The 15,954-nt window shown below is 51.1% G+C and overlaps 1 protein-coding gene across 5 annotated transcripts in view; it reads left to right on the forward strand.

Moving 5' to 3' along the window:
- ZNF143 (zinc finger protein 143) overlaps positions 1-15,606 on the forward strand; it is a 54,737-nt gene extending 39,131 nt beyond the window's left edge. For 2 of the 5 annotated variants that reach the window (XM_040327886.1, XM_040327890.1), the window contains exons 12-15: positions 1,328-1,555; positions 9,381-9,508; positions 13,305-13,469; positions 15,096-15,605. In XM_040327886.1, coding sequence (XP_040183820.1) covers positions 1,328-1,555; positions 9,381-9,508; positions 13,305-13,469; positions 15,096-15,179 — 605 coding nt within the window. In that variant the 3' untranslated portion in view covers positions 15,180-15,605. Of the gene's footprint in view, positions 1-1,327; positions 1,556-9,380; positions 9,509-13,304; positions 13,470-15,095 lie in introns of all 5 variants that reach the window. The other 3 variants (XM_040327891.1, XM_040327889.1, XM_040327887.1) reach the window with 3 other exon arrangements.
- The last annotated feature ends 348 nt before the right edge of the window (positions 15,607-15,954 follow it).

Here is a 15,954-nt window from a genome sequence, read left to right on the forward strand (position 1 = left end):
ACTAAATCTTTATGTTTTTCCCCCCCCACAAATAGAGCTTTCTTTGGTGGTATTTGATCATCTCTGCGGTTTTAATTTTTTGCACTATAAACAAAAGAAAAGCGAAATTTTTTAAAAAAAACACAATATTTTTTACTTTTTTATTCAATAAATATCACAATTTAAAAAAATAAAATACATTTTTTTTCCCTCAGTTTAGGCCGATACGTATTCTTCTAAATATTTTTGGTGAAAAAAAAATCGCAAAAAGCTTATATTGATTGGTTTGCGCAAAAGTTATAGCGTCTACAAAATAGGTGATAGATTTATGGCATTTTTATTTTATTATTTTTTTTACTAGTATTGGCGGCGATTTGCGATTTTTTTTTTACTGTGACCGTGAAATTGCGGTGAACACATCGGACACTTTTGACACGTTTTTGGGACCATTCACATTTATACAGCGATTAATGCTATAAATATGCATTGATTACTGTGTAAATGTGACTGGCAGGGAAAGGGTTAACCACTAGGGGGCGCTGAATGGGTTAATATGTTCCCTAAGGTGTGTTCTAACTGTAGGGGGGAGGGGACTCTCAAGGGGAGGAGACCGATGTGTGTTCCTCTGTACTGGGAACACACATTGGTCTCCTCCCCGCTGACAGGAGGTGGATCTGTGTGTTTACACCCCATCATTACACACACAGATCCGCACTCCTGCCGTGATTACCGGCAATCGCGGGTGCCCGGCGGCAAACGCGGCCGCCGGGTCACGAGCACTGCCGCGGGCGTGCGCGTCCTAGATCGCCGGGAACACAGGACGTCATATGATCGGCGAGGGGTTCCTGCCGCCGTCATTTCCCTATGGCGCGGTATGGAAGCGGTTAAGAGGACCTGTCATGCTTTTTTCTATTGCAAGGGATGTTTACATTCCTTGTAATAGGAATAAAGTCACAAGAGAGCTGTGCGTGATATCATAAGCCTAGGCCAGGGGGAGGCAACCTTGGCCCTCCAGCTGTTTTGAAACTACAAGTCCCATGAGACATTACAAGACCCTGAAAATCACTAGCACGACTCCTAGAGGCTGAGGCATGATGGGATTTGTAGTTTCACCACAGCTGGAGTGCCAAGGTGGCCTACCCCTGGCCTAGGCTAATGACCAGAAAAGAAACAGGAAGTGGGGTGTATAAGGGATTTGCTGGCAGAAAAATGGATAATAAAACAATAACACGGGCAGAAGATTTAATAGGTAGGTGGACACAGAGGCCGTTACTGGGGCCTGGGGCAGCGACCTAGACGAGATTGCTAATCCTCCCTCCACGCTGTTTTTTTTTCTTCTTCTGAACAGGTGAGAAGCCTTACGTCTGTACGGTACCCGGCTGCGACAAGCGGTTCACAGAATATTCCAGCCTATACAAGCACCACGTGGTTCACACACACTCCAAACCGTACAACTGCAACCACTGCGGCAAAACCTACAAACAGATCTCCACGCTGGCCATGCACAAGAAGACGGCACACAACGACACGGAGCCCATCGAGGAGGAACCCGAGAGCTTCTTCATACCTCAGCCACGTAAGTGTCCACCAATTAGGAATGAGTCATTGTTGGGTGCTGTGTGTTGAGCCGGTCTCCACTCATACCGTCGCCATCTGGGCCGGTCTTGGCTGCTGGTAATCAGGGCACAGGGTGTACATAGTTATATATGTACTAAGGCTGGCTGCTTCCTCCTTCCCGTTTGCCAGCTTGTCAATTATAACCCCGCAGTGTACTGTATACATTGCATCCTAATGTATCCCAAATATTAATAAAAATATTTAATAAAAATGCCATAAAACTATCCCCTATTTTGTAGACGCTATAACTTTTGCGCAAACCAATCAATAAACGCTTACTGCGTTTTTTTTTTTTTTACCAAAAATATGTAGAAGAATACGTATCGGCCTAAACTGAGGGGAAAAAAATAGTTGTTTTTTTATATATATATTTTTCGGGAATATTTATTATAGCAAAAAGTAAAAAATATTGCATTATTTTTTTTCAAAATTGTCGCTCTATTTTTGTTTATAGCGCAAAAAATAAAAACCGCAGAGGTGATGAAATACCACCAATAGAAAGCTCTATTTGAGGGGAAAAAAGGATGTAAATTTTGTTTGTCACGACCGTGCAATTGTCAGTTAAAACGACGCAGTGCCAAATCCCAAAAAGTGGCCTGGTCTTTGGCCAGCCAAATAGTAGCGGGGCTGAAGTGGTTAAAGATAAACTGTTGCTTCGTCCATTTAAGGCAAACAGACGAATGCCCTGTACGGGTAATTTGTTTTTCCTGGTGTCCAGATTTGGCGGATAATTCATTTATTTTTTTATTTGACATGGATGGATTTCCACACCTGTAGCCAGGAACGGAGATTCAGTTTGACAATGAGGGTTGCAAATTAAAAGCAAGAAATATATATTAATTTCTTTTCACCAGGGGGCGCCATACTAAAAATCTGCACAGGGCTCTTTTATAACCTGACCCTGCCGCCCGTTATAACGTTTCAGCCATGACAGATTGAGGTATCGCAGCCCAGCCCCCTCCTATTGTGCACACCTTGATCCAGATAATCCGCCCCCCCGTCCCCCCAGCTGTTGGGGAGACTCGTCATTGATACGGGGATCACACCGAAGTGTCGGTTTATAAGAACAAAGCTCTTGTGCACACATAGTTGGTTTGTTTGCCCCGGGACATCTGGCGTGCCAGACCTGAACACCTCGCCTCCAATCCTTGGCACACAAAGAACCGAGAGGCCCACAAAAAAAAAAAAATAGTTTTTTTTTTTTAACCTAGCGCTGGGTCAGCTTCCAGAATCTGCCCCGCCCGTGCCAGAGGGGTAGCTGGCGTTCAGTCCAAAGCCACCGACCTGGAACAGCTATCCACCCCACAAATACATGAAATAAAGCTTTTCTGCCGCCATTGTTGAGCCCCGCGCAGGGAAAAACCTCCATCTATTCTACTGTCACTGATATCTCTGTGATATATTGGAGTCCGCTCAGAACTGCAGCTAATCATAATCCTGGCAAACAAAGTATACAAGCTACAGACTACCGCACAATAAAGGTGTACAAATAGTAACGTTGTGTCCGGAAAGTGATTAATCTTCCATTAAAGCCCAAATCTGGACACCAGGAAAAACAAATTACCCGTCTGTTTGCCTTGAATGGACGAAGCGACCGTTTATCTTTAACCACTTCAGCCCTGGAACTATTTGGCTGGCCAAAGACCAGGCCCCTTTTTGGGATTCGGCACTGCGTCGCTTTAGCTGACAATTGCACGGTCGTGCGACGTGGCTACCAAACAAAATTGGCGTCCTTTTTTTCCCCCACAAATAGAGATTTCTTTTGGTGGTGTTTCATCACCTCTGCGTTTTTTTTTTTTTGCGCTTTAACTGGTTGCCGTACAGCCGCCGTTGTTTTACGGCGGCAGGTCGGCTTCCCTCGCGAGAGCATGTCGTATAACGTCGGCTCTCGCGCAGGCCACTAGGGGTGCGCCGCCCGCTCTCCCCCGACTCCCGTTCGAGTGCCCGGCAGGTGCGATCGCTCGTTACTATTGCTCGGTCTAGACCATTCCAGTCCTCTGCTGGTCATTGCCCTATTTAGGAGACTCTCCAGGCCATTCTTGATCTTCTGTTTCGGTCATTGCCCTACAAAGGAGTCCCTTCAGACCATTCTAGCCCTTTCTCTGCTAGTCATTGTCCTGTATCTGAGTTCCTTTAGACCATTCTAGACTGCTGCTGGTCATTGCCCCATATTAGAGTCTCTTTAGACAATTCTAGACCTTCTGTTTGGTCATTTTCCCATATAGGAGTCTCTTCAGATCATTCTAGACCTTCTCTGCTGGTCATTGCCCAATACTGGAGCTTCCTCAGACCAGTCTAGTCCTCTGCTGGTCATTTTCCCATATAGGAATCTCTTCAGATCATTCTAGACCTTCTCTACTAGTCATTGCCAGGGCTGGACTGGGACAGAAATTTGGCCCTGGACTTCATCCAGACTGGCCCACTTTGACAGGTCTCTCCCATGGCGGCCGGACATCTCCCGCACCCCCCCCCCCCCCTTGACCATCCTGGTAGTACCAGTAGCTAGACATTATTTCACCCGGGGCAAAGAATCAGTTCGGTGCCCCCCTTATGGGACAAAATTAGGCAGAAGGTAGAAACTCCCAGGCCACAGCTGTTGAGTCAGCTGTCTGTCCCCTCCCCCATGCTCCTCTGTCGTCGTCCCTGCTTTTCTGGTCCTCCCCCTGCTTCTTTGTTCCCCCCAGGTGAGCGCTGCGGGAGGGAGAGGAGGTGAGTGCTGCGGAAAGGGAGAGACAGAGGAGCGGAGGGGGGGCGGTGGTCCACTCTCACTAAAGCTGGCCCACTGAGCCATCGGCCCACCGGGAAACTCCCTGTAGTCCCAATGGCCAGTCCATCCCTGGTCATTGCCCAATACTGGAGCTTCCTCAGACCATTCTAGACCTTCTGTTTGGTCATTTTCCCATATAGGAATCTCTTCAAACTATTCTAGTCCTCTGCTAGTCATTGCCCTATATAGAAAATCTGCAGAGCATTCTAGACCTTCTCTGCTGGTCATTTCCCCATATCGGAATCTCTTCTAAGCCCAGCACACGGCACACATGCTATGGAGCACGTTGACCTCCATCCTGTTTCCTGGTTCTTATCGTTGTGGAGATTTTCTCTGCAGGTTTTGTTGCTTTGTTATTTTGCACATTGTAAATAGATGACATAAACTTTCATTGCATCACTTGGCTGTCTTGCTGGCAGTTCTCTCCGTGATAATATAGTATTTATCAGTGGGATCATTTACTTATTAGGTTTACAGCCAGTTTCAGGGATTTGGTTTCAGGTCAATGGTTAATTTTATTGTTTACAGTCAGATTAAAGTAATCCCATCATTCTGCCCAATCAAGGCAAAGTAGCAGGTTCTTTTTTTATATCCCACCTCCTCTATTATTAATGCTTACCCCCCCCCCCCCCCCCCAACGGCCCCTGCCTTCCTGTTCATCAGCTGAAGACCTTGTCCTGCAATTCTGGTTATGGCAAAGCTCTGTTTCTTCCCTGCAAGGATCGTCCGCCCAATCACCAGTCCCAAACATTGTCACATGGAGGCAAGGGGGAGGTACTTATCTCTGTGTAAGCTCCAAAGCAGAGCTTACACAGGATTTATAGGGTTGCAGCTAGGGATTCCAGGAAAGGTAGGTATTTGTAGTAGCAGAATTAGGAGTGACTTATAGGATTAGGTTTAGTGATGACTCTGAAGTTAAAGTATATGTAAACCTTTTAGGTTGTGGTTATTGGTCCTACTGACAATCCTCCAGGATCCTAGCTAGGAGCCAATGTCGGCCATGATCTCTAGGGCTGATTAGGGGGCGTGTCTGAATGAATGACTTGTATAGCGCTACACATGCGAACTGAATCGCCTCTAGGCGCTTTTTGCAGCCAGTGTCTTCCTGGCTGGTGCGGTCATTTTACCCCGTAGGATCTTGACACGCTTGGGACACACAGTCGTACACACATGTATACATCTATATACTGGGCCAATTTGGCCAGGATCCAATTAACCTACCAGCATGTCTTTGGAGCGTGGGAGGAAACCGGAATACCTGGAGGAAACCCATGCAGACACAGGGAGAACATGCAAACTCCAAGCAGATGGTGTCGTGGTCGGGATTCGAACCAGCGACCCTTTTGCTGCTAGGTGAAAGTGATAACCACTACACCACTGCAAATCAGGGGCTGTGTCATCACGGCTGGGCAGGGGGTGTGTCTTGACGTTTGGACAGGGTGGCGTGCCTTGACGGCTGGACAGGGGGGCGTGCCTTGACGGCTGGGCAGGGGATGTGTCTCCATTGCTGGGCAGGGGATGTGTCTCCATTGCTGGGCAGGGGATGTGTCTCGATGGCTGGGCAGGGGGCATGTCTCGATGGCTGGGCAGGGGGCGTGCCTTGACGTCTGGACAGGGGGGCGTGCCTTGACGTCTGGACAGGGGGGCGTGCCTTGACGTCTGGACGGGGGGGGTGTGCCTTGACGTCTGGACGGGGGGGCGTGCCTTGACGTCTGGACAGGGGGGGCGTGCCTTGACGTCTGGACAGGGGGGGCGTGCCTTGACGTCTGGACAGGGGGGGCGTGCCTTGACGTCTGGACGGGGGGGCTGCCTTGACGTCTGGACGGGGGGGCTGCCTTGACGTCTGGACAGGGGGGGCTGCCTTGACGTCTGGACGGGGGGGCTGCCTTGACGTCTGGACGGGGGGGCTGCCTTGACGTCTGGACGGGAGGGCGTGCCTTGACGTCTGGACAGGGGGGCGTGCCTCCATTGCTGGGCAGGGGATGTGTCTCCATTGCTGGGCAGGGGGCATGTCTTCCTTGGTTGATATTAGTAGTGAAATACTGTTACTGCCCATGTAGGATGTGTCAAGCAGAGCAAGGCTGGGCAGAGGGCATGTTGTCAAACGCGGACCATGGGGACCACAGGCACACTGTGCACCAGCACGGCATCCTGTAGCTCTGATTTGTGAGCTGACACATCCTACATTTAAAAAAAAAAATTCACATGGACACACAGACACATACTTTGGCATGCTCCAGCACCACTCCAGTAGGGGGGTGTCTTCTCCGTTTATAAACTTGTATGTTCGGCCAGAACAACAGTGCATGTCTATGCCATGGTTGTCCTGCACAATAACTGTGTGGCAATCCGATCTTCTAACAAGAATTGGTGCTCTTCTGTTGTCCAGAACCAATTATTCCACCCCCTATAGACCTCGGGCGGCGGCAGCTTCTGATCCAACTGCCATCCTCCGTACCACCAAATCCGAATCTGACCCCAGTGCTGATCAGGAGGAGGAGGGGAAGATCATACGGGATCGGTGCCCAGGTCTTCCAGCACCGAGACTGTACTCTCCCTGGACTCTATCAGACCGTGAATGATTGACTATGACCTCACTGTGTAAATATTGTGTCATTGTGTAAGTGGAGAACAAATAGGCTGCCTCAGCAGTGTGATGGCGGCTTCTTGTGAGTGCGACTTTGATTGTGTGTTCTGTTTAATGTTTAACCTGTTCATGTGTGACTGAGGCGTGCCGCAGACTCTCCACGCCGCACACTGGATGTAATATGTCACTTTAATCACAGGAGGAATAAAAAATGTCATTGCTGTGTTCCAAACCGCCATTTGCTTCAACGCCATGGTTACCCGCGGTTATAGCAAGGCGTAGATAACGGACGCCTTACACGCCTGTTACATGCCATGTCTGCCTTCGAGAAGAATGGCAGTTCTTAGCACATGTCACAGGTCCTCTCCTGTACTATAATGACTTCCTCCTGATTTCACTGCACACTGCGAGCTTCTTACCATGTGCATTAGAAGCTGCAGCCAGTCAGATAGAGCCCCGCCTTTTTTCCTGGCTGGAAGGACGCCCAGCATCATCTAGTCCAGTAGTCTTCAAACTATGGCCCTCCAGTTGTTAGGGAACTACAATTCCCATCATGTCTGTGAATGTCAGAGTTTTACAATGCCTCATGGCATATGTAGTTCCACAACAGCTGGAGGGCCGTAGTTTGGCGATCCCTTCCCTGTGTCCCTGGCCCCACCCCTTTCATTTATTGGATTTCAGTTCTTTCAATCATGGAGGCTCAGCATTACAAGTGGATGGTCTGCAAGCAAATACAGCCTGTCTAGGAACCAGTGGCGGCTGGTGGTATATATATTTTTTTGGGAGTGGGGTGGCAAACCGTACACCCACAGCCACCCTCCTCCCAGTCGGTTGCGTCACCAGCCGAGGGTCTCAGGACCCGCCCCTCCCAGGATGTGCACCCACAGCCACCCCCCTCCCGGTCAGTTGGGGCCCCCCTGAGGGTCTCAGGACCTGCCCCCCCCCAGGATGTGCACCCACAGCCACCCCCCTCCCGGTCAGTTGGGGCCCCCCCTGAGGGTCTCAGGACCTGCCCCCCCCCAGGATGTGCACCCACAGCCACCCCCTCCCGTTCGGCTAGGTCACCCCCCGAGGGCCTCAGGACCCCCCCCCTCCCAGGATGTGCACCCACAGCCACCCCCCTCCCGTTCGGCTAGGTCATCCCCCGAGGGTCTCAGGACCCGCCCCTCCCAGGATCTGCACCCACAGCCACCCCCCTCCCAGACGGTTGGGTCACCCCCGAGGGTCTCAGGACCCGCCCCTCCCAGGATGTGCACCCACAGCCACCCCCCTCTCAGTTGGTTGGGTCACCCCCCCACCAAGGGTCTCAGGACCCACCCCTCAGGATGTGCACCCACAGCAACCCCCCTCCCAGTCAGTTGGGGCCCCCCCTGAGGGTCATAGGACCCGCCCCTCTCAGGATGTACACCCACAGCCACCCCCCCTCCCAGTTAGTTGGGTCACCCCCCCCCCCCTGAGGGTCTCAGGACCCACCCCCAGAATGTGCACCCACAGCAACCCCCCTCCCAGTCAGTTGGGGCCCCCCCTGAGGGTCTCAGGACCTGCCCCCCCCCCCAGGATGTGCACCCACAGCCATCCCCCCTCCCAGTCGGTTGGCTCTCCGCCTCATTTCCTGTCTGGAGAATGTCCTGCATCATTTAGTACTAGAGATGAGCTCAGGCATGTTCAGGATTCGAGTCCCAACCCACCTGCCCGATCCCGCCAGGAAGCCGACACTGCACACCGCCTATCACAGGCAGTGAGACCTTTCCTGATCTGTGGACCGGGAAATATCTCACTGCCTGTGATTGGAGGTGTGCAGTGTCGGCTTCCTGGCGGGATAGGGCAGGTGGGTTGGGACTCGGATCCTGAACACGCCTGAGCTCATCTCTAGCTAGTGCAGGGGTCTCAAACTTGCGGCCCTCCAGCTGTTGCGACTCCCACAGGTAGAGGTATGATGGGACTTGTAGTTTGGAGCTGGATGGCCCCCAGTTTGAGACCCCTGATCTAGTGTTTTTCCCCCCAGCCTGGCGGTTCCTGGCCACGCCCCCTTCATTGGATTTCAGTTCTTTCAATCACGGAGGCTCCGCATCACATGTGGGCGTTACCTAATGCAAATACCGCCTGCCCAGGAGCGCCCACACATCAAGCCATTTTTATATTTGCATAACTCCTCCCGCTGCGTGCATCGGGACTGTAGGCTCTTGAGAAGGAGTACTGAGGCCGGGGGGCTTGGATGATTTCAGAAAACTATGTACTGCCCCCTGCTGGCCCCTCCCACTAGCCATGTGTAATCCATACTGGTGTGCAGTACTCTTCATACACTTTGGAGTTCTACAACACAGTTATTTTAGTCTTCTCTGCTGTTTGTTTGTTTGTGCCAATTTTTATGAATCGGACTGACTGTCTCCTGAACTCTCTTTCCCATTCATCCCGTTCTTTTCTCTACAGCAGATGATGTCCTGAAAGGCTCTCAGATTGCATACGTCACGGGCATGGAGACAGAGGACGGCATATCGACAGCAGTGACGCAATCAGGACAACAGCTGGCTCTGATTTCCCAGGACGGCACCCAACATGTAAGAATCGGGGGATATAGGGGGAGCAGCCGCTAGGCACACGGAGCGACAGCAAAAGTCCGCTTTCTTCAACACAATGTCCGCAGCTTAGGATCTGTACAGGGGGGTTGGGGGGTTATTATTATTATTCTAACCTAATCTTGTCTGACCATTTCCAGAGATTCAACCGCTAAAGCGCTATAAAGGTGTTCAGAGAGTTTACAGGTGCCCATAAATTCATGTAGGTTAGTCCCCGCTACTCCAGAGGAGAGAGGGGGGTTGTGGGTAACAGGAAGTAGTCTATATTTGTGACTCCCAGGGGGAGCAGTTAAAGCGGCTTTTACCCCCACAACTGAAAAAGCACATCAGCATGCAACCATGCCTGGGAAGGCTGTCACCAGTGCCTTCCTGCTGCCACCGGGGGTGGGTTACATCACCAGTGCCTTCCTGCTGCCACCGGGGGTGGGTTACATCACCAGTGCCTTCCTGCTGCCACCGGGGGTGGGTTACATCACCAGTGCCTTCCTGCTGCAACCGGGGGTGGGTTACATCACCAGTGCCTTCCTGCTGCCACCGGGGGTGGGTTACATCACCAGTGCCTTCCTGCTGCCACCGGGGGTGGGTTACATCACCAGTGCCTTCCTGCTGCAACCGGGGTGGGTTACATCACCAGTGCCTTCCTGCGGCCATCGGGGGTGGGTTACTTTACCAGTGCCTTCCTGCTGCCATCGGGGGTGGGTTACTTTACCAGTGCCTTCCTGCTGCAACCGGGGGTGGGTTACATCACCAGTGCCTTCCTGCTGCCACCGGGGGTGGGTTACATCACCAGTGCCTTCCTGCTGCCACCGGGGGTGGGTTACATCACCAGTGCCTTCCTGCTGCAACCGGGGTGGGTTACATCACCAGTGCCTTCCTGCTGCAACCGGGGGTGGGTTACATCACCGGTGCCTTCCTGCTGCCATCGGGGGTGGGTTACTTTACCAGTGCCTTCCTGCTGCCATCGGGGGTGGGTTACTTTACCAGTGCCTTCCTGCTGCCACCAGGGTGGGTTACATCACCAGTGCCTTCCTGCTACCACCAGGGTGGGTTACATCACCAGTACCTTCCTGCTGCCACCCGGGGTGGGTTACATCACCAGTGCCTTCCTGCTGCCATCGGGGTTGGTTACATTACCAGTGCCTTCCTGCTGCCCCCGAGAAGGCTATATCACCAGTGCCTCCCTACTGCCCATGGTATGGCTACTTCACTGTGCCTTCCTGCAGCCTCTGAGAAGGCTGTATAATTAGTACCTACCTATTGGCCCCAGGAGGGCTGTATCACCATGCCTCCCTGCTGCCCCTGGGAGGGCTACATGACCATGCCTCCCTGCTGCCCCTCGGAGGGCTACATCACCCTGCCTCCCTGCTGCCCCTCGGAGGGCTACATCACCCTGCCTCCCTGCTGCCCCTAGAAGGGCTACGTCACCCTGCTGCCCCTAGAAGGGCTACATTACCCTGCTGCCCCTAGAAGGGGTACGTCACCATGCCTTCCTGCTGCCCCTAGAAGGGCTACGTCACAATGCCTTCCTGCTGTTCCTAGGAAAGCTACATCACCAGTGCCTTCCAAGGAGCTCTTGTGCACAACTTCAAAAGATCTGGGGGGGTTATCCTTTTATTTGTGTTCACACTTATGACAGAGCGCTCATGATGCTAAAGCCATGGTGGCAATGTGGGGTAGATGGGGCAATGAGATTGAGGGGAAATGGCACCAAAGAGGAAAATTACATTAATATTTTGTCTTCCTATATTAATAACGTTGGTGGTTTTTAATGAAAGGAAGATGCAACGTCTACGAAAATAGAATGACTGACTTTTTATTTGAGTAAATAGATTTTTTTATTGACATTTTGTAAAATGAAAAACAAACACAATAAAAATAAAAAGTAGTAAAGGTACAATAAAGAATGTGTAGGGTACACACCAGGGGCGGTCTGACAACTCATGGGGCCCCCGGGCAATAGGCGATTATGGGGCCCCCAGGCAATAGATTATGGGGCCCCCAGGCAATAGATTATGGGACCACACAGTGTACACACATAGGCCCGGATTCACAAAGCACTTACGCCGACGTATAACAAGTTACGCCGACGTAAGTGCAAATGTGCGCCATCGTATCTGTGCGCAAGACCCACAAACAGAGATGCGCCTAAAACCAGGCTACACCCCGCCAACGTAGCTTGCTTACGCCGGCGTAGGGTGGGCGCACATTTAGGCTGGGAGCATGGTGCCGCTCCCATTGATTAGTCATTCAAACATGCAAATGAGGGAAATACGGCGATTCACGAACCTGCGTGTGCCCGACGCAGACTACAAGAGGTGCGTGTAAGTTGTACGTCCGGCGTAAAGTTATTCCCCATAAAGGAGGTGCAACCCGGCAACAGACATGCAAAGGTCTGCACCAGGGAACACAAGCAGGCGTATTTTACGTTGGACGTGTGTCTGGCTGGGCGTAGGTTACGTTCATGGCGTATCTTAGGCAGTTGTTCCAACGTGGTTGTGAGCATGCACAGGGGGATGCGTCCACGTCACGGCGCATGCGCAGTTCGTTAAATGTACTTGTCTGGCGCTCGGACCATCATTTGCATGGGGCCAAGCCTCATTTGCATGGGTCAAGCCCACTTCCACCTACGCCGGCCTGCGCCTTCGAAACCTACGCCACGCCGACACAGCATTGGGAGCACTGTCTTCCTGAATTCCATGCTTGCCTCTCTGCGCTGCGTCGGCGTGGCGTACGGTGTTTGCGTTACGGCGGCGTAATGTGCGCCCAACTCTCTGTGAATCTGGGCCATGTAGTATACAAAGTATACACACAATATACACACACTGCATACACACACACACAGAATACACACACAGCATACATACACACAGCATACACATACAGCATACATACACACAGTATACACATACAGCATACATACACACAGTATACACACACAGTATACACACACAGCATACATACACACAGCATACATACACACAGCATACACATACAGCATACATACATACATACAGCATACACACACAGCATACATACACACAGTATACACATACAGCATACATACACACAGTATACACACACAGCATACGTATACACACACAGTATACACACAGCATACGTATACACACACAGTATACACACACAGCATACATACACACAGCATACATACACACAGTATACACACACAGCATACATACACACACAGCATACATGCACACACACACAGCATACATACACACAGTATACACACAGCATACATACACACAGCATACATACACACACAGCATACATACACACACAGCATACATACACACACAGCATACATACACACAGAATACACACGCACTGAAAAGGTACTGGAGAGGCGGGGCAGCTATAATCTTGGGATTTTTAAAAAAACACAGATTTTTACATACTGTCCCTGATTTTACTAAGGCTGGCAACCTTGATGGGGCCCCCTAGTGGCATGGGGCCCTCGGGCAGTGCCCGAATGGTCAGTCCGCCCCTGGTACACACCCAATACCATCATATCATGAAAAGACTGACTTCAGAACGTCACACTATATTAAACTTCCCCACAAGTTGATATGATGATCCTCTAGTGATGAGCAGCAGGAAATATTGATTTCGGTATATTGATAATTGTCCGCTGTGTAAAGCGCCCTTTGTACTCTCTGATCCGGGATCTCACCTCCTGAAGCTCATATCATGAATTGGCACAAACTATTCATAGTAAAGAGCTTGTAATGATTGTGACCTTGTGATATCTAACCACCAGATTCGATGCCCTTTCCAGGTGGCCATTGTTGCTCAGGATCTCTCGGCATTCCACGCGGCCTCCTCAGAAATGAGCCAACAGCAGCATAGCCACCACCTCGTCGCCACCGAGACCAGGCCGGTCACCCTGCTAGCCACGTCCAACGGGACGCAGATAGCAGTGCAGGTAAGTCGGGGGTGGGGGGGGGGGGGGGCTGAGCAGAGGAGCAAAGTACAACCTATTGAAGGTTCTTGTAGTGTCAGTGTGTGATCTGGGATTACCGATCAATGTTCTCCTCCAATTCCTGGTTATCTTTGATTACTGATCTTCATCTCTCTATGTAAACAGTCTGAGAAGACACTTTCCCAGCAGTACATTGATGGGAACTTTGTGTCCTTTACCTAAGCTGGCCATCGGATACAGTGGAACCTTGGATTGCGAGTAACGCAAGTGACTCGGTTTGTGAGTGTTGTCTAGCAAAACAAGCCGGATTCAAGCCACAGCGGTGTGCAGTACCACATTTGGCCTGAGATTGGGGGGGGCGCCGGAGCTGTTCAGAAAGACTGGGAAATTGTCCGTTCCCAAGCTTTTCTGAGGTCATTCAAGCAGTCCTCGGGCCTTTCCGAGGCTCTCCGTCGCCCCCCCCCCCCCACCTCTGGCCACACGCGGTATTGCATGCCATTGAAGTCAATGCGGAACATATTATTTTAGTTTCCATTGTCTTCAGTCGGAAAACTCGCTTTGATATGCAAGTGCTTTAGATTACGAGCATTCTCCTGGAACGGATTATGCTCGTAATCTGAGGTTCCACTGTATAAGTAAAAAAAGAAAAAAAGTAGAGTAGTACCTTGAATTACAAGCACAGGGCTCCCCCTCCCAGCCTGGGGACCTCCATTAGAAATCATGGGGCTCCATACAGCCTACCTAATGGTGGCCCCCAAGCTGGGAGGGGGAGCCCTGTCAGGTAGGCTGTACGGAGCCCCATGATTTCTAATGGTGGCCCCTAGGCTGGGAGGGGGAGCCCTGTCAGGTAGGTTGTATGGAGCCCCATGATTTCTAATGGTGGCCCCCAGGCTGGGAGGGGGAGCCCTGTCAGGTAGGCTGTACGGAGCACCATGATTTCTAATGGTGGCCCCCAGGCTGGGAGGGGAAGCCCTGCCAGGTAGGCTGTATTGAGCCCCATGATTTCTAATGGTGGCCCCCAGGCTGGGAGGGGAAGTCTTGTCAGGTAGGCTGTATTGAGCCCCATGATTTCTAATGATGGCCCTCAGGCTGGGAGGGGGAGCCCTGTCAGGTAGGCTGTACGGAGCCCCATGATTTCTAATGGTGGCCCTCAGGCTGGGAGGGGAAGTCTTGTCAGGTAGGCTGTATTGAGCCCCATGATTTCTAATGGTGGCCCCCAGGCTGGGAGGGGAAGTCTTGTCAGGTAGGCTGTATTGAGCCCCATGATTTCTAATGGTGGCCCCCAGGCTGGGAGGGGAAGTCTTGTCAGGTAGGCTGTATTGAGCCCCATGATTTCTAATGGTGGCCCCCAGGCTGGGAGGGGGAGCCCTGTCAGGTAGGCTGTACGGAGCCCCATGATTTCTAATGATGGCCCTCAGGCTGGGAGGGGGAGCCCTGTCAGGTAGGCTGTACGGAGCCCCATGATTTCTAATGGTGGCCCTCAGGCTGGGAGGGGGAGCCCTGTCAGGTAGGCTGTACGGAGCCCCATGATTTCTAATTGCTTTTTTATTAAACATGGAATAATCAACTATTGAAAATAATTTGATATCTTTTGAATCAGAATCTCTAATTTTGCGGTTTCTCCGTCAGTTGGGCGAGCAGCAATCTCTGGAAGAAGCCATTCGGATAGCATCGCGGATACAACAGGGAGAATCTCCCGGAATGGACGAATAGCCTCCGCCGCATACCCCCCCCAGTGTGCTCATCAGACAGCCGCGGACCGGGGCGCGCTACCTCCCCCATCCCCCGACAAAAGACGTGCGGACTTCGAAGACGCTCGCCGCCAATTTTGAACATTTCACCTCCTGCATTCTGGATATTTATAGGGAGAAAAGACTGGGATTTTATATTGGATTTGTAATATAATGATCATCGTCGTGGAACTGCGGGCGAGATCCGCAGATAAAGTCACATTTCAGCGCGGCTCCTGCCCTGCTTCTCCGCATCAACCAATAACGTTCCTTATTCCTCTGGGCCTCTGCCAGCTTGTACTTATTGTAAATAGAGATCATTAATGCTACAAAGTGTTAATACTATTTTATCTTGGAAGAATTATGTACAAAGATTTGCCATTGTGAAATATTAAAAGTATTGAATACATTTTCCATTCTGGTTTTGTCTTTTTTATTTTTTTGTAAAGCCGCCGTTCCCAAGCCCAGGATCCGCCCGCGAGGACGAACGGCTACTGGCCGCACTCCATTCCTAAATCTTTACAACAGGGTTATGTGCCACCTACAGGTGATTGAACACTAGGGGGAAAAAAAACAGGAAGTCTCCGCCTAGGTATAACCCCTCCCCAGTGGGCAGGACTTCAGTTTTATTCGCCACTCTCTGCACGATTCTACCAGATTCTCAACGATTCCAGCAGGATACTGGTTCTATCTGGACACATTTTTCCATGACTATCGTAGAGTAGGGGGGTCGCCCAAACTTTCTAAACTATGGTCCA

The sequence above is a fragment of the Rana temporaria genome, chromosome 11 (genome assembly GCF_905171775.1).
Source record: "Rana temporaria chromosome 11, aRanTem1.1, whole genome shotgun sequence".
NCBI lineage: Eukaryota > Metazoa > Chordata > Amphibia > Anura > Ranidae > Rana > Rana temporaria.